The sequence below is a fragment of the Pollicipes pollicipes genome, unplaced genomic scaffold, assembly GCF_011947565.3.
Source record: "Pollicipes pollicipes isolate AB1234 unplaced genomic scaffold, Ppol_2.1 Scaffold_3216;HRSCAF=3773_pilon_pilon_pilon, whole genome shotgun sequence".
Lineage (NCBI taxonomy): Eukaryota > Metazoa > Arthropoda > Thecostraca > Pollicipedomorpha > Pollicipedidae > Pollicipes > Pollicipes pollicipes.
Genome location: NW_023596251.1, coordinates 594,194 through 620,200, shown reverse-complemented (window position 1 = coordinate 620,200; position 26,007 = coordinate 594,194). Strand labels below are relative to the sequence as shown.

General features: G+C 61.5%; 1 protein-coding gene across 1 annotated transcript; it reads left to right on the top strand.

The window, feature by feature from the left end:
* Window positions 1-959: 959 nt before the first annotated feature.
* Window positions 960-26,007, top strand: LOC119090919 (fringe glycosyltransferase). Its single transcript, XM_037213646.1, has 9 exons — window positions 960-1,398; window positions 7,177-7,225; window positions 7,720-7,822; window positions 13,952-14,099; window positions 17,850-17,935; window positions 22,602-22,672; window positions 23,134-23,228; window positions 23,774-23,856; window positions 25,162-26,007. Exons 1-9 carry the CDS (start codon window positions 1,027-1,029, stop codon window positions 25,214-25,216), a joined length of 1,062 nt encoding a protein of 353 aa, XP_037069541.1. The 5' UTR covers window positions 960-1,026; the 3' UTR covers window positions 25,217-26,007.

Genomic DNA, 26,007 nt, shown 5'->3' with positions numbered 1-26,007 from the left:
CTGATCCATTCATACCACTCGGAGCTCGTGTGATAGTTTGAATGTTGTTGAGACGCGCTTGCAAACGTTAAGTCAATATCATTATCATCTGTAGAGCAGATCTGACTTTTCTGATCTGATCTGATCTGAAAAGAAAAGTAGCGTGCACGCAGTGCTGGGGCAGACAAAGAAGCCACCGATGGCCATCCTCAAAGATGGCTTATTCGCTACCTTTGAGAAAGGACAAACGAACGACTGGAGCATCATCATTCCTGGGACTTCGGTTAAGCGACTCAGGCTGCTGGATTTCACCATGTGCATGTCAAAGTATAACGATAGTTGCTTTCGTCAAGCGCCTCTCCTTTCTAAATTTCGCTTCCCGCGCTGCTTAAATCTGAGCCGGGGACCTTGAGCTGATGCATTATTAGATTGCATGATTTGTAAGCCACAACTACGTCAAAGACGGCCAAGGGGTGTTCAGATCTGGCGGGCTTATCGCTGGCTCGTAGCTGAACAAGCAGGCAACACGTTCTACATTCAAGGCTATGCTCGCTGTCGTCACCTCGGCATACACTTCAGACTGTGTTGCCACACTAAACGGCTCCTGGAAAGCTGGACAGTGCTAAATTGGACCAGAGCTCGGTCCATCAGCAGATACCGTATCAGAGCGGGTCACTTAGCATGCTGCTGCAGCCCAGCCCGCTAAGCCGCGACAGCATGCAGGCTCATATAGGCTAATGTCTGCCCACTAATGGCCGCTGCAGTGCTCTGCGCGGCACGGTAGCATGCCGGTGCTCCTGCCGGCCCGAGCCCGCATGTTTATCACCGTCAGTGTCCACCGTCCCTCTGCCGCGCGCCTCACATCTGGCCAGCAGGCGTCCCCCTCCGTCCCGCCCACTCGGAGCGGCCCCGGCCCGAGGCCTCGGAGTGCGGAGCCCGCGCCGTCGGCCGGCCCGAGCGCTAGTGGAGCCCCAGCGGCCGCCGCGCAAACAGCGCCGCGCCAGCCTCCTGCCCCGTTCTCCGTCACGTGCGCCGCGTTGCGGCCAGATGAGCGCCGCAGAGATGCGCGAGCGCCGGCGCCGCGTGCTGCAGGCGGTGTGTTCGCTGTGCGTGTGCGTGTACCTGGGCGCCGTGGTGGGACGCGGCGCGCGCGTCTCGGCCGCCGACCTCGCGTGGCCCGAGCGCGCGCCTAAGTCGGTAGACGCCGACTACGGCCAGGACTACGGCGAGGAGACGCCGGAGCCCGAGCCCGAGCCAGAGCGCAGCACCAGCCCGCGGTTCGCGTACGTCACGGAGCGCACACCTCAGGCTGATCCGCGGCTCGCCGACGTCTTCATCAGCGTCAAGACGTCCGGACAGTTCCACGACACGCGGCTGCGGCCCATCCTTGACACGTGGTTTCCGCTCGCCAGCCAGCAGGTACGCGCGCGTGCCGCACGCGACACGGGTGGCGGGGCTTGGAGACGGTGCGGTCAGGGATCACGGGATGCATCACGTGCTCGAGGGTGACGCTTTGCGTGGCTCGAACTTTACCACAAGGCTGTAGAAACACTAGGTAAAGTCGAACCGAGACGTTAACACAATGTATAAGACAGACGTTATTGGATGAATGCTGACTTTCGCATGGCTTCGCGGGGAATTACCAGCCTACGGAAAAGGACCCGGCATTGTTTTGATCCGGACTTGCGACACGTGGGCCTGTCAAGAAGTTTGATGTTGGTGAGTGCGTCGACGTAGTTGTTGGAAGGCCCGTGCTGCATGGTTGGTATCTACAGCGGTGTAGAAACTGAGCTTTAAACAGGATAGAAAGCATTTCCACTCCCCATCCGTCTAAGCCACTGATAAGAGCATGTGCCCACTGCCGTTCTTTTTTGCAGTCATGCGTCCCTGCTCCATTTCCAACCGCCGTCGGCTCCAGTCCAGTTGCGGTTCCGGGCAGACGTCACTCTGTCACACCGACCCGAATAGACTCTTGTGTTCTCACGCTGCGTGTAGCCGATGGCCAGCACTCAGAACGTATGGTCTCTCAGACCATACTCGTCACTCAGAACGCCTGGGCCAATCGGGGGCAGTTTCCGGTGATTCCAGTAATCTGGCTTAGATTGTCCGTTATGTGTGGTCCAGCGCAACGATGCGATCCAGATGCTCACGATGCTGTAAACCATCCGACGTCGGGCCGCAAACCATGCCCCGCCCGCAAGGCCATCGGCCTCGAAGTACCCTGTTGGCACAGTTTCCTGGGCATTCAGTGCACATGTATTCTCTCCGCAACTACTCACCACACCACAGGATATCCGCCGTGCCTCGCCCATTGTAAAGACATCGATCGCGTGCGGCATGCGCCGATAGCCGCCGACTTCCGTCCAACTCACAGCGGCCGAGCCCCGCCGGATCAAACGCCGGGCGCGGGTCGAGCCCGGCCGGATCCAACGCCCGGCGCGGGTCGAACCCCGCCGGATCAAACGCCCGGCCGGATCAAACGCCTGGTGCAGGTCGAGCGGCCATGCGTGCGCCGCCACTCCTCCGCCGTGCAGAACGCCGCCGGCGCTCCCACGCCGTCCGTCTCGCTGTTTTCCCACGCTCGGGCTGGCGGGCAGCGCCCGTCCGTATCGTCTATCAAAGTGTAAATATTTACCGAGCGGTCGCACGCTGAGCCGCGCAAAATCGTAGCGGACCTATGACGCTACCCTGCGGAAGCCGGTCCGCGCGGTGCAAGCACGGCCTCGACCGGCGCCGCGCGGCCGGCGTCGGTGACGGCAGATGAATCGGCCGTCCGCCGACGAGACGAGTTGCATGACATTAGCGGGTCTATGCCCGGTTTACTCGCCTGCGCTGTGACGCCCGGCATCACTCATGCTACTGGGCGAGCGGCCGCTGCAGCGCGATCCAGACGGCGGCGGGGAATATATTCGGACTTGACCTCTTTGCGCAGGGGACAAACAGCAGGGCCCGTAACATAAACGTTAACGATGTGCATTATGCCATCGCCAGTTTGTGTAAGCAATGTGTTGCTTTGGTAATTGTAACAAGGTCTTAAAGGTTCGTCGCGTGCTACTTGTTATTCGTAATATTCCTTACCGTACAACGTGTACTGTTTTGGACATTCGGCCGTTGCGAATGAGCCCAAGAGGCCACCTGCACGGTCGATTAAAGCTCGCTGGTCTCAATTACGGGCCACAAGACTGTGTCGGTGTGGCAGTGAGGCGTATCGCGCGCGCGCCGCTGAGGCGCGTCCGCCGCCCCGGCCGCCGGCGGCAGTCACCCCAAATAACGTCGGCGTCCGTGATGTCCGACCCATCGGCTGGCCGGCGATTACGCGCCCCTCGGCCTGCGCGGGCAGCGTGATGGGTGACGAGCCGCGCTCGGCGTCACGCACGGCCGCGCCGAGCTGTTGTCGCGCCGAGCTGCGGGCGTCCGTTCATATGGTATGAGCGTTCGTTGATATGGTATGAGCGTTCGATTATCGTCGGCTGGACACGGACGCGGCGAGCGCGGCAACGTGCGGTTTACGGCGCCGGCCAAGTCAGTCGTAATTTTACGACCGTGACGGCATTACCTGCCTCCAATGAGTCGGCGGCGTGAGGGCGAGGGCTCCGAAGGGTTGCGCAGGGTCGCGTCCTGCGCCCTGTACGATTCTCGCCAATCAGTGGCAGCTGTGCGTCTTCCCACGCCGTCGTCGCTTTATTGCGGCGCGTTGCACGGTTGCAAAGCGGCGGCGCGTTGCAGACGTCGCGGCGGGGATCGGGCCGATCCCTCGGCACCCCGCCGCCACCTGGCAAGCGCGTCGGCCGGCCGGCCGCTCGGCGCCGATAGCGCAGACGCATAGCTCGCGCTAACCGCCGGGCCGTCGTCATCCGTTCCCATCTGTGTTGACGGCGCGGCCCGTCGCATCTCGGCGGCGCCATGGGAACGGGCGCGGCGTGTGAGAATCCCACGGCGCCGGCGGCCGCGCTGCTGCGTTTTTGTTGCACGCCCCCCACGCGATTCTCAGCCGGCGCCGGCGACCCCTGAACCCGTGACCTGCGCCGTGACCCCGCCGCCCGGCCGGCGCGTCGCGCGCGCCTTTGAAGCGGCGCCTGTGCTCATGCTCGGGTGTCGTGCGCGCCCAGCCACGCCGGCGGAGCCTGGACTGGCTGAGATCGTCACGCGCGGAGCTGCGCCGCATGGCGTGACGCGATCGGGTCGGCTCGCGAGCACGAGCGCGCGGGGTGTCCGAAAGCCTGCCTCGCCAGCACGCCGCCGATCTGCGAGACATTCCGCTCAGTGGTGGCGCGGCGGAAGTTCGGGCCTGCCGTGTTTGACGCCACTGGTCACTCCTGAGCCGCCGCCGACCGATTCACGGCGGCGGGGGCGGGGGTCGCCGGTGCGCTAAGTCGCGTGCGTCGGCGCCGGCTCCCAGGCGGCCTTGCGCCGCCGCCGGCCATGGGAGGACCGTGATTGGCTGTCAGGCGGTAAGCGGCGGCCAGCCGGCGCCGACTGGTGACGTCCGTGAGTGATGACGCCACTGGCGTGGGGTCATAGGTCATGGAACGGTCCTGCGGATGCGGGCGCCAGCAGGCACCTTCCCTCCTTGCAGACATGTCAGTGGCTGGCGCTGTCGTGGTAACCGTGGGCCTTTCGTCAAGCGTACCTTCTTTCTAAACTTCTTCCCCCGCAACATGTAAATCTGAGCCGGGGATCTTGAGCTGATGCATTATTAGATTGCATGATTTGTAGGCCACAACTACGTCAAAGACGGCCAAAAGGCGTTCAGATCTGGCGGGCTTATCGCTGGCTCTTAAATGGACGAGCAGGCAACACGTTCTACATTCAAGGCTATGCTCACTGTCGTCACCTCGGTAACCTTTGCTCTCGTGGTAACCGTAAGCCTCACTGTGTTGTACGGCGGTTTGACGCCTCAAATTTAATCAGGATTTCATTTTCATTACACAGGCGATTGCGTTGCCACTGCGCGCAAGACATTCTATCTCCTACCACGCAACGCCGCGTCTGCTTTGAGCGCAAGCCTGAAGCTGGAGCATTCAAAATGGCCTGTTCCCATGCACTCAACGTTGAAGCCAGCTGCTGGTGCCTTTGTGCATGTCGGCTGTAACGAATGTTTTGCTGACTTTGTTAATATGCGCGCCGTTGGTTGCTGATGTGCCAATTAATTCTCGGCTACCGGGCAGTGATTGGCTCCGTCCGCGCCGGAGCCGCCACCCAGCCGCTTATTAGCCAGCCTCCCAAAAACGCTCGCCTCGATCGGTGGCCAGCGTTCGCAGCTGCCCGACTACGGAGGCCGGCAAAAACGCGACCCCGACCCGCTGCCGGGCGCGTCACTCCCGGCGCCGCGTGACCAGCGGCCCGGGTCCCGCGGGCCGCCCCCATCTGCCTCACTCTCTCTCCCCCATGTAACGGGAGACCAGGGGACTGGGAGCGATGGACCGGACCAGGGAGCCGGCCAACGCTGTATTCGGTGTCACGTGATAATTAGGCACCAGCATGGGGTAATGTGAGCTGATGGCGATTGGGGAGGGGCGGGGAGCCCGGCGCTGGCACAAGTGTTTGCCATTGGAGGGCTTCGCGCCGCACTTTCAAGGTCTGCCAGCACGTAAATGAGTTTTCACAGATGGCGTTATTGTGCGTGCGCAAATGTGGGGGTGCCACCCCTGCAGGCGGGTTGTTTGCGGACTGTGATGCCGAGATGGACTGGTTGAGGTAGAAGGGTTTGTTGTACCGGTACGCTTGTTTTGTGTTTCGTTGCCTTAACGTGTTGCTTGTGCGCTCGAGAGGTTGTTGCGAGCGTTACGCCCGTAGGAAGTTAAATTAATGACCTGAAATTGGAGGTAACTTTCGATAGAAATTTACAGCTGCCTATTTTGCAACTTTGTTTTAGTTTATTTTATCGCTCACGACCGAAATTCGCGGCCTATTATATGAAATCTGAATAGGTTATTTAAGACGCACAAAACCGGCATATTCCATTTAATTTGAGTCTGTAACGTCTCCATTTAATCACGGTCTAAAATAATGGCTTTAATGCACTCACTATCTGCTGTGTCTTCGTGGATTTCTCTAATGAGAATATCCATGTAATAATGGCCCGTTTTATCTCAGAATCGCCGCCGAAAATTATCGCCTGTGTAATTAGGCTCTGAGAGCTGGCGGTCATAAACTGAGCTCTGGAAGTCATATCACTGATAGCCGGCCCGCCGCGCGATCTCCGCCGCCATCTCCAAGGCCGGGCTCCGGGGTCTCGCCTGGACCAGATGCCGAGATACAGGGTCGTCTCATGCGTCAGACGCCGCCGCCCGGGCGCCGCTTCTGTCGCAGCGGCGTTCGCGGCGGCCGGGCAGCAGCCGGGCGGCGGCGACTCCCTCCATGGCGTAGTCGGCCGCCTTCTCTGCCGTGTGGCTGACCTGACCCTTACATCGGCTGGCAATGGTTTCAGTAGTAACCTGCGTGACACGTCTGGCTTGCCCTGATTCAAAATGATGGTGACGCTGGATCAGGTGCACATCTTCGGGGCCGAGCCGACTATATCGATTATGAGACATTACGAAAGTAATATAAAGCTTAAATGCTCGGTGAAAAAGTCCTTAACTGATGTTCCAGACCTCCGTTGGTCACCTCGGACACGATGTGTCCACTTGTCCATTGGCACAGGGTTAGTCACTTTTGACACATTGAGCCATCCGCAGGAGATTGTTCAGGAAAGCCCTCTGGGGGAGGGGGGGCACGACCGAACAGCCCGGCTCTTGTCACCGGGGCGGCCCGCGGAGTGACGCACCTGTACAGGGGCGGGTCGGGGTCGCAATTACACCGCCAGACCACCGGCGGTTGCGGAAACCTGTCAGTCGGCGGGCATTCATTACCGGCCGTGTCCGCTAAGACCCCGGTAATTTGGCGCGGAAATCGTCCCCGCGGCGACGGTGGCGCCGCCGGGTGGCCGCCGGCGGCGACCGACCTTTACCCGGGCCGGCTTGATTGAAACGAGCCGCCGACAATGGCGAAGGGGGGGAGGGGTCAAGACCACAGGGACACCCCGTCGACTCGACCTCAACCCGGAACCAATGCGTTTATAGGAGGAAATTAGAAAAGGAGAGGCCGCTACGGGGTCCGATGTGTGGTTTGAAGGTGCCGACAGCCGACGAACGGACGGGCCCGGGCGGCAGACGCCGAATGGGACCGACGTTAATTAGTTTTCCTTGCTTCCAGACATGGTTCTTCACGGACGTTGATGACGACGCGCTGCAGCAGAGAACAAGTAAGGGCTGCGGTCTCGGTGATTGCCTTTTATAGTTCATGGACGCATGGCGCGTTCCAAAATGTTGGAGTTAAAGTCCTTTCAAAATCGTTTGTCTTACACATCACGACACATGCTGTAGTGTTGATGTCAAGCGTCCCAATCCAAGGCTTGTCGCCGGCGCACCCTCGTGCGTCCTCGCGCCATCTCCGGTGCGTCTCTTTACTTATCCGAGTCGCAGGCTGGTCCCCACCGCGCGCGAGCCTTCTGGTGAGCTCTGACCTGCGCGCTGTAGTGACCGGCTCAGGCAGTTTCAGTCGGGCTCATTGACCGGCAAGCCAGCGGGCAGATATCGCCCGCTGGTTTGCCGGTCGGTTTCTTATTCTGTTCTGTTGAGTTCTGAACTCTGTTGAACTCAAACAAACAATAAGCCCTGCTTAAAGGAAATATAGTAGCGTCAAAAATGTATATGTGATGAGTGCCGTGGTCACATCTAACCCCCCCCCCCCTCGCAGATGGTCACGTGATCAACACCAACTGCTCCTCGTCTCACCGGCGAGATGCGCTCTGCTGCAAGATGGCCGTCGAGTATGACGTGTTCATGGATTCCGGCAAGAAGTAAGCTTCGCTCCCTTGTTCTGGGGCACCGTCAGCTTTCTCACGCAAAAAGACCGCCTTTGGCAGGCGTTTCGTTTCTGAGTTGCACAACAGTGGAATTGTGATGGAGTTGTTTGTTCCACGCCTGGCTGGTTAAAAATGTGGTGAAGGTAAGGCTTGGAGGGGTCTTCCTGCAAGAGGAGTGCAGTTATGTGCGTTGTGTGTGCGCGTATAAGGCGCACCGAACTCCTCACTTTGTCCAGGTCATGGCGGTACCAACATCTAACGACAACGACATGACGACTGACAACGACGGACAGCGACATGACAGCGACTGATAACGCCATGACAACAGCTCGTCCGAGTCAAGCTTTCCTTTTCCTGCCGAAGCTGCGTTCTCTCATGCTCGACCCGGTCCCCATTGTCAGCTGACGGCGGCGGGCGGCGGGACCACCCCCTGAGGTGAAGCCCGCCGCCGGTGGGAGGTGGGCTCGGCCCGCGGCGCCCGCGCAGCGCCGGCTTTGTCTGATTCCGCGGCCGTGCCGACAGTGTCCGGCGCTGTCTACTGGGACGGCCGACGTGTCGCCGCTCCAGCCAGACACAGGCCCGGCGCTGTCTGCTGGGCGGCCGACATGCCGCCGCTCCAGCCAGACACAGGCCCGGCGCTGTCTGCTGGGGCGGCCGACATGTCGTCGCTCCAGCCAGACACAGGCCCGGCGCTGTCTGCTGGGGCGGCCGACATGCCGCCGCTCCAGCCAGACACAGGCCTGGGACTGCGGAGCGGCCGGTGTAGCCGGCCGGACACCACCAAAACCAACAGATGGCAAACGAATGGACAAATGTTGTGTGCTTAAGCTTCTTTGAAACTGGCGGATCCCGTCATCTCATCACTTCGTCCACCATCTTATCCCTTTCTGATGATTCTTAGTGCAACGAGGAGACATTGGATAGTACGACCCGCGTGCCCGTACAGTCGGTCAGCTGCGACCTCACCGTTGCCACGACGACCCGGTCCCACAGCGGCACGTGACGACAGACTTTGTCCGCCGCCTGCACCGGGCCGCGAAACAATGCGCGATGTCCGAGGCCCGGTGAATCTGAGGCGCAAGGCAGGCAGAATACGCTGTCGCCTCCGGTCTGGAGTTCTCTCAGGAGCCCTGAGCAGGCTGTTCAGATGCCTCTTGCAACGCTAGGCACTGCTGTCCTTGTTTAGAAACTCGAGACTGCTGAATATTCAGCATATGCTGAAGGGAATCTAGTGCACGGAAATCGGAGCTGTTCGTTTCCGTCGCCAGTCCGTCCAGTTCGGTTATCAGCCTGTTCAGCGCGGTTATCAGCCTGTTCAGCGCGCTTATCAGCCTGTTCAGCGCGGTTATCAGCCTGTTCAGCGTGGTTATCAGCCTGTTCAGTTCGACTGCCGGCCTGTTCGGTTGTCCTGTCGGTGTGTTTAGCTCTCGTGTCGGCGTGTTTAGCTCTTCTGTCGGTGTGTTTAGCTCTCGTGTCGGTGTGTTTAGCTCTCGTGTCGGTGTGTTTAGCTCTCGTGTCGGTGTGTTTAGCTCTCGTGTCGGTGTGTTTAGCTCTCGTGTCGGTGGTGTTTAGCTCTCGTGTCGGTGTGTTTAGCTCTCGTGTCGGTGTGTTTAGCTCTCGTGTCGGTGTGTTTAGCTCTCCTGTCGGTGTGTTTAGCTCTCCTGTCGGTGTGTTTACCTCTCCTGTCGGTGTGTTTACCTCTCCTGTCGGTGTGTTTAGCTCTCCTGTCGGCGCGATCAGCTCAAGCGATGCCGTTTCTTGGCTTTACTCCCTCGGCGATGACCCTGACGCATCAACTTTGCGGTCCTCGACCACAGTCAGGCTTAAGCTGCTGTAGCAATGACATCGGTCAATGTGTCTTGATTGCCATCCAATGCCGTCCTCGGCCTTATCTCGATGATTTTACTGCGCTATCGGCATCTGGGTCCTCCACGGGCGCTGGCGATGGCGCGGGCCATGACAGTGACGCTGGCGCCGCCCCCGAGCGGTGTCCGGTGGCTCCCGGAGCTGACGCCGCCCTTGAGCAGTGTCCGGCGGTTCCTGGGGCTGGCGCTGGCGCCGCCCCTGAGCGGTGTCCGGCGGCTCCCGGAGCTGGCGCTGAGGCCGCCCCTGAGCGGTGTCCGGTGGCTCCCGGGGCGCCGCTGCCGTTATGAGGCGGCGCCGGCTGCAGCCTCGCTCACCTTAATCACCTTGCGGCTACAGCCGAACGCTTTTATGCAGGTGGGAGCGAGCAGCGGCCGGAGACACTCTGAGTGATCTGGTGGCGGGAGGCAGCGCGCCGGTGATGTCACGCGGCCGCGCGGGTGGCCCCGGCGTCCCGCCGACGTGCTGACGTCCTGCTGGCGCCGGCGGCTTCTCCGCAGACGATCTCGCCGGTCCTGGGCGGGGAAATCCTGCGGTGGCCAGGGAGAGGTGGAGGCCTCTGCAGGCGAGGCGCATTTCACGACTGCAGTTTGTTACGGCTGCGGAAAACCGCCCTGTAAAAGTCCGGTCGTCTGTAAATCGATTTGCTGCGCCAAGCTTAAGTCCTTCAAAGAAATTGTTGAGGTTTCTCCAAGAGCGCCTGGTCATGAGGCAAGCAACCTCATCACTGTCGGCATCTGACCACATGGGCGCTGCATGTACTCGAAAACAGCAGAATCAGGGACTAAACCGCCGTAGGTGCTAGTTGGCGGGACCGCTGTACGGTGCAGCTGGGCGTCGCCACGTTGCAGGGTCCGCCGGTGGCGGGCGGTCCGGGGGAGGGGAGGGGAGGGGCGGGGTGCGTGCTGCGTCACGTGACTGCCGTCCCGCCCCCAATCGAGCGGCGTGAGCGCGCGGCGGCCTCAGTAGCCGATCCTGCAAATCACCGCCGTTAATTGTCACGTTTAATTGTAAGCTTGTTGTGCGCGCGGCGGCGGCCGGCGGGGGCGGGCGCCGGCGTGTTTTGCTCGTGACTCGCCTCGTCCGCAGCCCCGGCAGGACTTGTACCGGCGAGAGGGGGCGACAGCCGCCGCCGCAGCTGACCGCAGCTGGCAGGGCCTAGCTGGCCCCGGGGGCGCTGTTACGCAAGGCTCGGTGGAGTACGGGACAAGGCAGCCACTCGGTGTCCGGGCGGGGTATTTGATTTAGCCGCGCCAGCGGGCCGGCCGCCGCGCGCCGCTCGGCATTCCTCCATGACACTTGAATGTGGCGCGCGCCACGGGGCGCCGCAATTTTTTGGCCCTTTTTGTTCGTCGCCCAGCAGGCAGCGTCCTTTCATAGTATTTATCGGGACGGGAGAATGCCGGCCAGCCCGGACTCTTTTGAGGCTAATTAAGAGCGTATCACTACGCCGTAACACTGGCTTTTAATCTTCGTCGATGGAGGACGGGGTCTGATGGAGGCAATCTCGGTACGAGTCGGAGGCGCGCGGTGGACTAGAGAAGCCTGGTCTCGGCGACTTGGGGGTTTGAATTGGTGTTTGCGTCATCTTCAAACGCAGACCGCCAAGACCGCTAAAAATGCGGGAAACACAATTTTTGGTAAATGCAGCTTAGACCTATAAACCTGCCAACATTGAATCTGTTTGCAGGACTGCACCGATTATTGTGAAATGAGTGGAGAAGTCGTCGTGGGTTCAACGCGTGCTTAATAACAGAGGTACAGAAGTAAGCTTTGGGGAGCATTGAACATGTGGTTAAAGTTTTTTTCCGTTTCAACAACTTGTCTCATAAACAAGTAAACGACGGCTCCCTGTATTTGATTGGCCTTTGGAGACACGATTTACTTTGCTCATCTCTCTGAAAAATACTTCTAAAGGGAACTCAAGACATTTGAGCACCCACATCTCGGTTGTAAACAGCCTTTCCGCAACGATAATGTGGTGACCAAAGAATGGAATACAAGACCCTGGACTATCCGTTCTCCGTGTTGATCCATTATATTGTGAAAGCTCATGCTCCAGGGAGGGCCCACCGGCTGGCGAGAGCGATTTTCGGCCACGTTTTTCAATCGGCCATCAGCGCGGGCGCTTCAACGGCGCGGCCGGCGGCGCGTCAATGGAGTTGATAATGCTGCGGCTGCCGGCCGTCTCACGTCTGGCGTCCGGCGCGTCACCAGGTCTCCATTAATACCGATTAGTCACAGTCGGCCGCCGGTGCGCGCCGCCACGTCGCGCCTCTCAATGGGGGCCCCGCGCGCCGCCGGCCGGACCGCAGGAGAGCACACTTCCTGTCGAAGATGTGAGCGGACGCGGCTGGCTTTGTCGGGTCCGGCGCCGCCGTGCTGTTGTGCTGGGAGGTGGGATGGCGGCCGGAGCGGTGAGCGCGGCATTTGGCCGGGCTGCGGCCGCCAACCGAACCGTAAACACCTAGTCAGAGGCTCGATTCTGTGACGGCAGCCCGATTAGCTAGCGGGCGGTGGCCACCCAACTGATCGCTCAGTGTCTGAGAACGGGATGCCGCCGGGCCCCACCGCCGTCACGTGGCCTGTGCCGGCCCCGCTCACCTCTTTGTCAGCTCTCCACACCCGAGCGGGCCACGTTCCGAGGCCCACACCCACCTGCCGTCTACGGAGGCTCGCTGTTTGTCCTGTCCTCGCCCCCCCCCCCTGCTCCCCGAGCGACGCGGTCGACCCTCGTGGTCCACCGTCGCTCCGTCCGGAAAAACAAGGTTTTGTCGCGGATTAATGGCGTCGCTGGGGCTGAATGGTGAGGCGACCGCTCCACACAGGTGCTTCCTGGACCCGGGCCGGGGTTCGCCGCCGGCTTCGGAGGCCGCCGCGGGGCAGGTCACGATGTCCGCTGGAAGTTGTCCCCTCCCCCTCAGTCGGCATCCATCGCACGGGCGCTGATGGTGTGGTTGTTCGTGGCCCGCGGGACCTGCCTGCGTCCACCAGCTGCGGCGTCAGGTCCTGCCGAGGCTGGAAAGGCTGGCTGTCTCCCGCTGTCCGTCCGCATGCTCTGCCGGTGCTGGAGGCTCGGCTGTCGTCCCCGGGTCTTACGCGGCCGCCGGAGGTCGCTGCTGTCGCGCAGGCAGCGCCAAACAGATGCGCTGCGTCGGGGAGGGTCTGCGGGCGCCCACTGTTTCACCAGTCGCCGTCGGTTGGAGGTGGCCTGAGTTGCGCTGTCGCTCAGAAGGACAAGTTCCACGATTGGAGGTGGCCTGAGTTGTGCTGCGGCTCAGGAGGACAAGTTCCACGATTGGAGATGCCCTGAGCTGTGCTGCGGCTCAAGGGGATAAGGTCCACGATTGGAGATGGCCTGAGCTGTGCTGCGGCTCAAGGGGATAAGGTCCACGATTGGAGGTGGCCTGAGCTGTGCTACGGCTCAAGGGGATAAGGTCCACGATTGGAGGTGGCCTGAGCTGTGCTGCGGCTCAGGAGGATAAGGTCCAAGGGGATAAGGTCCACGCGGGTTGACGGCCCTCAGAATGTCTGCGGTCATCTCCCTGACATTCCGAAGTTTGTCCCCCGCCGTGGCCCTGATCTTTATCCCCGGCCCCCGTAGCCGCTCAAGCAGACATAAATCAATAAGTGGTGCAGGCCCGCGTGCCGCAAACATCAAAGCTCGGCAGAATGGGTTCAGCGGTCCGGCAAACGCATTCATGCATCGCTTCTCCAAATGATATCCCACTTTTGTCCGTGGCTTGGATATTGTGTTTGTCAAATGAGCGGCGATGTATTGCATAAAAGCGGGGCCCGTGTTCTGAACGAACTGGTGTGTAATCAGCGGGAAAACACATACGCCAATACGCCGCCGTGGCGCTCCAGTGCGCGGCGAAGGGCGGTCTGCTGATAATAGGTTGTGGATTGCGGCGATGCTGTTGTGCGTCTGGTATGTTGAGCGGCCGCTGGGCACCGTCACCACATCTGTCCAGCAGCTGACGTCAGAGCTCGACTAAGCCCGCCTGCCTCGCCCTGGCGGTCACCTTATCCGGCCCGCCCTGACTGCACACCGACTCTCCTTCCTGGAGTGACTTATCTGACCTGACCTGACCTGACGTGACCTGAGCTGACCTGACCTGACCCGACCTGACCTGACCTGACCTACCTGACCGCGCACCTACTGACCCCTCGGGTGGCTCTAAACCGACCCGACCTTGCCTACTCAGCCTCCCCTGAGCTGACCTCTGAGCTGACACCAACTCTCCCCTGCGTTCACAGGTGGTTCTGCCACTTTGACGACGACAACTACGTGAACACGGCGCGGCTGGGTGAGCTGCTGGCCGGCTTCAGTCCCCGTCAGGACTGGTACCTGGGCAAGAACTCGATCCGCACGCCGCTGCAGATCATAGACCGGGCCATCAGCGGGGTGAGTATGCGACGATTGATCGGATTGGCCGCTGCTCGGCACGCACCAGAAGCACTCACAACGCATTATGCTTAGCTGTAAGGGAACGCACTCGCTTTTCTTCAGCACTCAAATGCATGTTAACTACGCCTCGCCGCATACCTGAACGGGCCTGCTGACTAACAGCTGCCGTTTTCGAGAGCCAAAGTAAGAGCCAGCTAGATTAAACGTCAGGTAGATTGACGTAGCCTCCTGGATTGAACGTCGGACAGACCAGTTTACCAGTAACTGCAAGCAAGCTGCTCATCGGGAAATGTCGGGCGTACACGCCAGAACAGGCGTGGGATCTTGTGTGGGAGGCTTTCTTCATCTGCCAGTCATGCTCTTTCTTAGCTCCAATCTGGAGGTGACGCAAGTAGCGGATGCTGACACATAGTATCGGCATAATCCAGCCAGACGCTCCTCTAAGCCCCCTCGATTTCGCCACCGCCCTCGGTGCCTGTTTTTCACCTCGTCCGCTCGCTCCGTGCGGTGTTGTTCCGATTCCGGGTATGAGCTCGCGAACTGCTGGCCGCCGCGTCGTCTTCGCTCCGGACCGTCCTGCGTCAGCTGTCCTCCGTCAGTTGGGCCATCAGGCGGCGGCGAATCATGACGCGGCAACGACAGATTGGCCGCGATCGGGACGAGGCCGGCGCGGCCGTGGCGGGTAATGATGCCTTGTTACCCGCGCTAACGGCGCTCGGCCGCCGCGGCCGCCGCCGTTACTGGCGCCGGTGGCGCCTGGCTGCCGCCGTGACGAACGTGGCGCACGATGACGGTGTAGCGGCGGCGAATGTGGCGCTGTTGTTGGCGCGCCGCCGCGATGGAATCTCGATCGATGTTATCGCGGCCGAGACGGGAGGCGTGTCGGCCGCGGCTGTCGGCGGAGCGCTGAGTCCGCGCCCGCGTGCCGCGAGCAGAGCGAGCTCGCTCCTGCTCCCGCCCCAGTTCCAGTTCCCGCCGCCGCTCCCGCTCCAGGTCCCGCTCCAGGTCCCGCTCCAGGTCTCGTCCGTGCCGCTGTGAGCGGTATGCGGTAGGCTCGCTATCAGTCCGTCTCACCACTCCTGCAGCATCACCACTTCTGCAATCGGGATCAGGCGAGGAGGAGAACGGACCAGTCGATTTTTACGCCTAGTGGATTAACCCGGCCGACAGCCTGCCTTCCAGCGGGTTTAGTGCGGTGTTGCGCCCTGCGCTGTTGGGAGGTGGGTGAAGGCTGATCCTGCCGTGGGCGGAGGGCGGACGAGTTCGACGGGCGCAGAGTCAGGGCGTCGGCAGCTGCCTGGCCCCAATGTCGATCCTCCCAGCGTCAGCCGGCACAATGGCCGCTTGTGTCAGCCATTTCTCGGCACTGTCCGGTCGCTGACGGTCGGAGCGCATGCTGTCCCATTCTCGGCTCGGGGCGTGTTTACACGCCGTTACTGTCACTCAGCGGCGGTGTCAGCTGGCAGCTGAGGGTGACGCTCGCGTAGCCGACGACGGCCTCCCTGAGGTATGTCTGCCGTGCCAGCCCAGGGGAGCTCATGAGGCAGGGCGTGCGTGTTACATGTGGGGCCGATACATGTCCTGAAGGGTCAGTTCTTACGCTTGGTAGGAGCTGGAAGGGTCAAAAGCGGGCGGAGAAAGGGGAGAGAAAGCAGCGAGTAAGACTGCGCATCTTGCTACGGCGTTGTGCCCATGGGCTTCCCAATGCCATGGGCGGTTAGCGCGCCGAACAAACGCCATCCTCGTCAGGTTGTGTGTTCAGGCCGCGTGTTCAGGCCGTGTGTTCAGTGTTCAGGCCGTGTGTTCAGGCCGTGTGTTCAGGCCGTGTGTTCAGGCCGCGTGTTCAGGCCGTGTGTTCAGGCCGTGTGTTCAGGCCGCGTCGGCCGGAGTTACCGTGGACTTGCGCACATCCTTCTGCTCCCGGTCGGTGTTTACGTCTGCTGGCCGTGAGCCCACGGAAACCTGTGTTTGGACAAATGCGACAAGGGCAAAGTGAGTAAATATACAGACGGACGGTGACGTCAGGCAGCCAGCCGGAAGTCGGTCGCCTCCGCGAAAACAAAGCCTGAAAAATGTGGCCACGGTCAGGGATGGACGAAAAATGCGCACCGTCTGTCATGGCGGTATTTATCTTGACATGTCATCTGGCCGCGGCTTTGTCTCGTCGCAGCGGCTCGCCCCTTCCACCCTCCTGAGCGCCGATCAATTTTCCACCTTTGTTCTCCGCTGTCGACGCAGGTATCGGTGGAGAGGGGACGAGCAGGTGATGGTTGAGAGGCCGGCGGGCCGCCCGGCGCGCGTGCCGAATCGCAGCAGTGGTCTGACCTGGCCCGACCTGGCCTGACCTGGTGATGGCTGGAACTTGGTACGTGGCAGGTCTGCTGAGTTGTGAAAGACTTTGGAAGTACAAAGAGGGAAACTCTGATGGGGAAGAGCATGTCAGCTGTGGCTCCGAACTGATGGAAAGCTCGATTCCACATTTGCTGGTCTTGTTTTTATCAGCTCTGCTGTTAGCTCTCTGTTCAGGCCGGGGCTAGAGCCCCGCTGGATGCGGAAATATGGAAACGTAGAAGTGCCATCCGGTGGGCGGCCCCGGTCGGGTGTCTCCGTTGTGTTGTGTGGCGCTGTCTCCGTTGGTCGGGTGTCTCCGTGGCGCGTGTTGTGAGTTACGAATGAGTAAGCTGCCACCGGTACACCGGGCGACACTGCCGCACTGGAGGCCCTACACCGGCTCACCATCGACCCCCGACCCCTGACCCCGTGCCCTGACGGAAGTGGCGGGCAAACTGCAAAACCCGTCCGGGGTGCGGCGCCGGGTGGATCTTCGCCACAGCCGGTCGGCGGGTGGTGACCTGTCCCGTCCCGTCCCGTCCCGCCCGGTCCCGTCCCGCACCGGAACCGGTGACAGCATTCCCCGCTAATTACCGGCTCGGTGCGGTTCGGCGCCAAGGCGGCGGGCGTAAATCACCGGTTGCGCAAACCATTTGCACGGCGACATGACCTGATCCCGGCTTACCGAGCGGCCCCCACCGGTCTCCGGCGCTGGAAGCGTATGGGAAAATGATTGCACGCTGTCGGCGCCGTTTTTCGAGCTGAAATCTGCGGCGGGCGCTTCTTTGATGCTCAACTGGAGACTGACAGCGCGGCGGAGAGGACCGGTCGGATCTGCAGGAGAGGGGGAGGGGCTGGGGCGTCGTGGTGAGGCTCGTAGTAAGAACAGCGAATACATTTTGGGGCACGGAGGGCGGAACCAATGGAGGCCTTGGGTTTTTTGAAGAAATGAGACGATTGTGCATTACTTTTGCTTGAAAAACGTGATTTGACATCACATGCAAACACTCATTATGTTGACGCCGGCTGCGTTGACTCAGGCATGAGCTTGTTTTCATGGAACAGTGAACTGCGCTGGTGTCTCGCCCGAGAATCTCAGTTGGGATGTCGTGTGCAAACACTCGCGAAGTCTGCACCGTTTTTGTGAATTTGGCATAAGCCAGTCTACGCCGACAATTGCTTGACGTCCTTTTCGCACACCACCTAATCTTTCCCAGCCTGACGGAAAAGTTGCATGAATGAGAGTTATCCATGCGACCCGTGTTCATGTACCATATGTGCATTAGAATGGCTAACTCCATTGGTGTTATATGCTCACTCGGTGGGCTTATTCAGCGTCCAATGACCTAATGCCGTTCGCCTAACCCGGTGTCATCGCAATGCTGTGTGGTTGATCAACTGAATGTTCTGTTGCAGGACCGGGTATCGTTCTGGTTCGGGACGGGCGGCGCTGGCTTCTGCATCAGCCGGGCCCTCGCGCTGAAGATGTCTCCGTTCGCCAGGTAAGACACGCTACGGCCCCAACAGTGGTGGATCGTCTATCAAAACGCTGATACGAATGCAGACACAGTCGCACATCGCGAAACCTTTAGGAATTCAGGAGCTTATCGCACGCTCCAGCTTGGAGCGGAGTCAAATGGGTGGACTCAGTCGTTCTACCCGCATCGTGCAACGCATCGCAGCAGAGGAGAGGCATCACGGGCCGCATAATCTGAGGCGGTGCCGGGGTCCGGCCGAACGCCCCCCCCCCCCCCCCCCTCTCCCTCTCGGCTGTACTGGATCGCCCGGACGGGCTGCAGGCGCACGAGGCAGGCTGTCCCGGCGCACCGCGTGCAGCTTCACCCCATCTGCACCCGTCCGTCGCGCTGCAAAATTTGTCACAACACGTGACGGACATGTCCTGAGGTCCCCCGGCTGCAGCCGCCAAAAAAAATGCGTCGCCTTGAGAAGAGGTATACGCTGCACTATGGCGAAGTGCCCGACGGCCTATTGTGACGCCGAGATTTCACATGTTGTAATGTAAGTGTCGGCACTGTGCCAGTCTCATCCCCTTTCACGAGCAGGAAAAGTAGTGCAGCGGCAAGTGAGATTCTGGAATCTCTACTCCACAGCCGGCGCAAGGCGATTTCGGCTGTAAAAAATGGCGCGTTCTCCGGTGGCAGTACAGGGTAGATTTATCGTCAGGGAACAGCCGCTTGCCGCGCGATATTACACGTGCCCCGCGTTCTGCCTGCCGGCGTCCGACGCCGGGTGGTGATCGCCGCCGGCGGAAGCTGCTAGCGTCAGCAGGCGGCGGCCAGCCAGCGGTCGGCGGCGTCGAATGGCGGGCCGGCTGCCAGCTGAGGCAGCGCCGACAGCCGGCCATCGGACCGGGTCACCGGGTCTGACTGCCCGGGTCTGGTCATCCGGCTCTGGTCACCGGGTCTGGTCAGTGGGTCTGGTGTCCGGGTCTGACAATCCACACTGCAACAGTTGTTTGCGTCGATACTGGTCAAAGGATGCAGAGATATGTGTCTTGTTATGTAGTTGCATAATTAAGATCAAGACAGTGACTTTCAAGTTGACTTTGTCCCTCCCCCTTGCGTCGGTTTTCGGTTCGACGATGACCGGCGCTGAGACACCAGCCCTGCCTGCCAGGCTTTCTCCTTTCCGCCGCCCGGGCGGCCGGTTTGAACGGGCGCCGCCGCGGGCCGTAGCCATGGCAACGCGGCGCGACAGCTGGCAGCCGTAAAGCGCGCGCCGGCCGGCCGGTGGCGGCCTGGCCCGCCGTGCCTCCGCCCGGCGCCAATTTCGGCTCGGCGGCGCGGCAGATTGCGGGCCGGCTGACCTCGGGCGCCGGGCGGCCGGGGACACGTGTGATGCTGCGAACGGCCTGCAAGGCTGACCGGGCGCGGTGGCTGGGGCGGCCGCGGCGCTCACCACCTGCCGCCGCGGAATCCGGGCCCGGCTCCGGCCGGCGTCCGGGCCGGGCGTCACCGCCGCAGAAACGGCTGACGGCTGACCACCGGCGGACGGACCCACTCCCCTCCCCCCTCCCCCCCGCCCCCCTCAGATGGCGGAACCCTTCAGCTGACGGCCTTGCTGACGAACCAACGAAACATCAACGGCCGGCTGACAGACCGGTTCCCAAGCCAATGGGCCTTGCCGCCTGGCAGAGGCGTTTGCGTGAAACTCTGTCGAAGGACGGGGGACCGCCCTCCACAGGGGAGGGGGTGTGGTGGCTAGCGCTCCGCCGCCCGTAGCCTGCCTCCGAAATGTTCGCCGGCGCGTGCAGCAGTGTCACGGAGGCGCAAAGCGTTCCGCCGATCCCAATCCGCTGAGCTGACAGGCCCTGATCATATCATCAGGCCCTGATCAGGCTGGCAGGCCCTGATCATATCATAGATCATCGCTGCAGACAGCGCGGACAGTGAGCCTCCTGTACCGCCGCTGTGGCTTCCTAACAGTGAGCCTCCTGTACCGCCGCTGCGGCTTCCTAACAGTGAGCCTCCTGTACTGCCACGGTGGCCCCGGACAGTGAGCCTCCAGTACCGCCGCTGTGGCTTCCTAACTGAGCCTCCAGTACCGCCGCTGTGGCCCCGGGCACTGGGCGGCTCCACAGCAGGGACCAGCGGTTAAGTGCGAGATCACGCAGTCTACGCTCCGCTCGTTTTCCGCTTCGGCGGCTTCCCTGTTCCAGACAACGTCGGTATAATCCGGTTTAGTGAGCAGCCGCTGAGGGTGTGGGCTAACGTTGTGTTCGCTGGGTCCGGGGACAACTAACGTGCGGGTGGGATATGCAAATAAGGCATGCATTTCGTCAGAACTTAGTGTACCGCATGCCGTCATTAGCGCAGCCTGTGCAATAACATAACGCGCAAAGGCTCGTACTAGAGTGCTTAGTGCCGCATGAAATTGCCTAGGCCCGCTCGGAGTGTCCCAGCCTCGGGAACAGGCAGTTACGACGAATTGGCGAACGCTCTCGATGGCTATGGCGGCCCTCATGGAATTGCCACCGACGAATAAACGAAACTAATGAAGATGTTGGATGATGTCTCTTTGGTGATCTTGGATGGGGGAGTGCGCTGACAAATAGTGCCAACAACTACGAGTTTCTTTCAAATTGGGCCACTTCCAACACAAAAAGTGTTTTGGCTCTACCGGCCTGATTGCTTTGCGGTGTTTTTAGTCCGTCGAGGTTTCGGTCATCATCACATGTGCTAGCACTGGGAAGAGGTGGGTGCGTCATGATCGCCTTTGACTGTGGCCGGGCGGGTACGCTTTTGAAGCTGTTGTCATCTCCCTCCCTGTCCCGGGCGGATCTTCCATGCCACCGGGTCAGAAAGGCTTCGTCTTGCCCCGCCCCGCCACGGGTTTTTTTTGCTACCCAGCCGATACCTCTAATGGGAAATCCTAGCGAAACCATGATAGTCATCTCCTCCACAAAACCTGCTGGCATCGCACGCAATTCTCGCCGAAACAGCGAGGTTCGCCCGCGGCTGGACGGCCGGTAATGGCGTGCGGTCGAAGCAGGTGCGCGCCGACTGTTTGGCGATACAACAAACAGGGCCTGATTGCGTTACACTGGGGACAGTGGCGGCCGGGGAGATTGTCTCGCTGTTTTGAGGACGATTCTAATCCGTCGGCCCACGGCGATGTCATGAATACGCCTCAACTTCCCCACTTTCCTCTCGATTGTTATGTGGACTCCATCAGCGACGACTTCATCGGTTAGCGCGCGAAACATGTGACCGATCCGGTCTGCCGTGAATGTGGCTCGCTCATCCGCCCCGCTGCGTTCCCTGTCGCTGTTCCCTGCGGCGATGTGCCGACTCCCCGCGACGAGTCGTCCCTCCGCGGCGAGCTGCCGCGGCCGTCAGCCGTGAGCTGCCGCGGCCGTCAGCCGTGAGCTGCCGCGGCCGTCAGCCGTGAGCTGCTGCGGCCGTCAGCCGTGAGCTGCCGCGGCCGTCAGCCGTGAGCTGCTGCGGCCGTCAGCCGTGAGCTGATCGCGGGCGGCGCGGGCGGAAACCCCGCCCGAAACCCCGCTCGGACGGAAACCCCGCCCGGAGCCCCGCTCGGACGGAAACCCCGCCCGAGACCCCGCTCGGGTGGAAACCCCGCCTGAAACCCCGCTCGGACGGAAACCCCGCCCGAGACCCCGCTCGGACGGAAACCCCGCCCGAAATCCCGCTCGGATGGAAACCCCGCCCGGAGCCCCGCTCGGACGGAAACCCCGCCCGGAGCTCCGCTCAGGCGGAAACCCCGCCCGGGGCCCCGTTCGGACGGAAACCCCGCCCGAGACCCCGCTCGGGTGGAAACCCCGCCTGAAACCCCGCTCGGACGGAAACCCCACCCGAGACCCCGCTCGGACGGAAACCCCGCCCGAAATCCCGCTCGGACGGAAACCCCGCCCGGAGCCCCGCTCGGACGGAAACCCCGCCCGGAGCTCCGCTCGGGCGGAAATCCCGCCCGGAGCCCCGCTCGGGTGGAAACCCCGCCCGAAACCCCGCTCGGACGGAAGCCCCGCCCGGAGCCCCCTTCGGACGGAAACCCCGCCCGAAACCCCGCTCGGGCGGAAACCCCTCCCGGAGCCCCGCTCGGACGGAACCCCGCCCGAAACCCCGCTCGGGCGGAAACCCCGCCCGAGGTCCCGCTCGGGCAGAAACCCCGCCCGGAGCCCCGCTCGGACGGAAACCCCATCCGAGCATCGGCACACGCTTCCAGGAGCGGCGTGACCCTGGAAGCGGAGGTCTCTCACGGTGACCGCAGTATATGCAGCCCGCCATTCACCTCTCTCCACAATCTCATAGCTCTGGGACGGCCAGGGCCGGCCGAAGGCGCTCTAATCCTAACCAAATCCAGCAGAGTGGTTTTTGTAGCACGCAATCTGGTACCGAGCACGTTTTATGCCTTTCACAACGCCAAGCTCTCCAAATGTCTTTATTCTATGTCATAGCAAAGATCGCAAGCATTAATTTCCAGCTGACCTCTCCTCCATTTCGCATTTACTTCTCCACTTCCCTCAAAGACAGTATGGTGTTGATCCGACAGCAGGGAAGGCACCAGGAGGCCTCAGATCCTGCCCGTCGGCACCACCGCCGCGCGCTGTGCGCAGGCTGTGGCGCCGTCCCTCCGCCGGGCTCTGGCTTTGTGTCCCCGGCTCACGACGTGGCTCCGCCTTTGTTTCAGCGGCGGACGATTCATGCGCGTCGGCGACAAAATACGACTTCCTGATGACGTCACAATGGGTTACATCATCGGTAGGTGGACAGTGCGACCATCCATCTATCGGCTGTTCGTGGACGGCGTAGAGTCGTTGGCGTTTGGGGACCTTAACCAAACTTTGTACTCAGCCAGAGTAGCGTCGCACCAGTCATCCCGTGAGATTTTACAAACCGAGATTGCAGTTACCTTAAACGTTATCTCGAACGTGCCCGATGCGAACGCCGGCTCTGTTTCAACTGTACACGCTGCTCACCTTGGGCGCAAAATGGCCCTAGCAGTTGACGTGCCCTTGAACCCCAATCAACAACAGCAAAAGAGACTTCTATCAGTGTAAAGCTGTAATGTACAGTGCAGTTTGCTGTCGTTAACCGATGAAGGCCGCCGATGGCTGGACGGCACTAGCGTCGCGCCCTCCGCGTGTGACGCCGGCTGGGCTCGGTGGGGGTGCCGGCTCTGACGTCACTGCAGCGGCGCTGACCGTCGGCCGCCGTTGCAGAGCACCTGGTCAAGACGCGGCTGACGGTGGTGGACGAGTTCCACTCGCACCTGGAGCAGATGAAGTTCATCCGACCGGCCGAACTCAGTCAGCAGGTACGCAGCAGCGCAGCGCGCAGCAGTCAGCAGCGCCCTGTCCAGCTGGGCAAGCCTCTCGCCGCACACTTCGGGGGGGGGGGGGGGGGGGGGTGGAGAGAGTAAAACAGTGGGCTCCGGCGAGTTTGGGAGTATAAGCCCGCCGCGCCTGAAGCCCATACTGGGTGAGGCGGTCCCTCTCAATGTTGACAGGCGGCAGAATTTGAATTGGTATTTGAATTAGTGCATAGCCTACTAGCCGTTGCAGGGTCCCACGTCGGCTGTCACGTGAGGCGCGATAAAGTTTGGCGTCGCATGGGGATCGATCCCGTGGTCCCTCAGAGCGGCGCCCCCGTCTGGGGTGGGAGACTGCAGCCGCCCTCACCGGCGTGAGGCGCTAACACCAGCCGGGCGGCGACTAACGAGTCGGGCTGCGCGGGGCGGCGCCGACAGTCGATTCACGCTGTAATTGCCGCTCGTTGCAGTGCAGGGGTCGCGCGCGGGGTCATGGGAGCGCGCTGCCGCAGACGCGCCGGAAGTGACCGGTTTCCGCCGCCGTGTTTCAGATCTCGTTCAGCTACTCCAAGTACGCCGACGAGATGAATGTGGTGGACGTGGACATCCTGGATCAGGAGCAGGACCCCACTAGGTGAGATGCGGCGACAGCTTGCGTGATCGTGCTGATGTGCGCCTCTTCCAGTTCATTCGGCAAACACCACCTTCGATTGTATAGCGCTTGCAGCATCTGCTAGTGGCGCGAACACTAACGGAATATCCTTGGCACCCGCACACTTCAAAATGATCTCTGGGCTTCCGTGCTATTCCGTAACAAGCCGGCCAGAACGTGTACGATATGAACGCCTTTTAAAGGGAGCATTCATGACTTCTGGTCTCCGTTCGTGATCCTGTTCGGTCCGCGTGGAGCCTGCGGTATTATTGTCCTCCGCTCTCTTCATCACCCGCCGTTCCACCTGCCGTTCAGGTAGCCTTTTTTCTGGTCCCAATTGGCCGCGGCCGGCCGTGGGACGGGTTGCCACTGCCTCACATCCGCTCATTAAGCGGCCGCAGCCCGACCGTCCCATGGTCTCGAATACCGACGGCCCGGCCTCGGCGGCGCTGCCGGACTCGCCGGTTATCGCGGCGCGGCCGGCTCTCGTCAGCAATGCGTCCGATCTGTCGCCGGGCGTTCCATCTCATTAGCGCATAGCTGGCCGGCTGCCGCCCGGTCACGGCGTCCTCGGCTAATTAACGGAGATGGCCGATAGCGCGCCGACCGGCCCCTCAGGGACGGCCGGACGGATGGCGGCCTCCTGCCTGCCGCCGTCCCCTCGGCCCCGAGTCCGGCTGGAGTCCCCGCCGGAGTCTTCCCGAGTCCGGCATGAGTCCCACCGGAGTCCTGGGCCCGGCATAAGTCCCCGCCGGACTCGGCCGCGCCCCAGGGGGCACACAGTTCAGGTCACACCGCCCGGGGGGAGGTTTTTCGGGCGCGGCCGGGCCGTCACACGGTCGCTGGCTAACGCCGGGTGTCGCCGCTGTCCGGCGACGCCCACATCAATGGCGTCGGACGGCGGCCGGACACGGTTTTTGCACGGCCGGGCCGGGCCGGCGGCCGACGGCGGGGCGTCGGCTCGGAGGCCGCCTCGCTGGCGCGGCGACCGCATCGGTCACTGGCGCCGGCAGCCCGGACGTGAGGAGGGCGAGACAGCGCGTGCGTGTGGGCGTGCTGTTTTTGCCGTCCTTGCGACTGGCCGTTGGAGTGTGGTTTTGTGTAGCGGCCAGCGTTGCAGTGGTCTTGACGGCGCTCAGCGTGCATTTTGAAGGGTGCTACGGTGCGTAGTTTCTGCCACGAGTCATGGGTGGATCGCAGAGGGGCAGAAAGTGGGTTCTCTCCGCTGTCCGTTAGTATCGGCACTAGAGCTCCTGAACGTCCTAACGCACATGTTCTCTTTCCCAGATTTTACTCGCTGCACTGCCTGCTCCACCCGAAAGCGTCGTTTTGCCCGCGCTGACGTCACCACGGGTGTCGTCACGTGACACAGGGCTTTCAGCACTCGCAGCAGACACCAGGCCGGGCGGCGGACCTGTCCGAAGCGTCACGTGATCACCGGGAGCACTGCGGCCAGCCTGCCGGTGGCATCGGTGCCCAGTGTTGTGTTGTCATGCCGCCGCCGCCGCGCCGCGGGATGGGCGGCCAGGAGTCACGAGGTCAGTTCTGCTCGCTTCGGCGCTTGCGCATGCTCCGACCGTGCTCTCAAGCACGGCCGCAAGAAGTGAGGACGGGAAGGGCGCGCACTGCGCCGGGAATGTACAGGGTATGTGGCAATAGCGACGCAGTTCCTCCGCTGTGATGGCTTCAAGTGTCGCGACGCTGTCCGCTCGGTGTGCTGGCCCCTTACTTAGCAGCTCACCGCCGCGAGCTCGATGATGGTAACGGCGGGCGACTGCTGCCGCCGCCGAACCATGGCCGGGCTCGGCCCGTGTCTTGTCAACAGTGGATCGGATATCGCTATATCTCGGCCAGGTGCAGCCCGTGCCCTGTCGACGGTGGACCGGACACACGATGTCCTCGATGTCCGCGCCGCGTGGATCGTGCTCTTCCGCGGAGCGTTCTCCGCCATCGCGTGCAATAGTGCTGGACAGATCGCGAACTTATCGGCGTAGTGATGGTCAACAGGTGTTTATCAGTGTAGCCGTGGGTGTCGGCGTGGCGTGCGCCGGTCGTGTTTATGCTGTGCTTCTGTGATAGCGCATCGGTGGACTGTGAGTCATGGGTATACAGAAATACATTGCGTCATTTGTC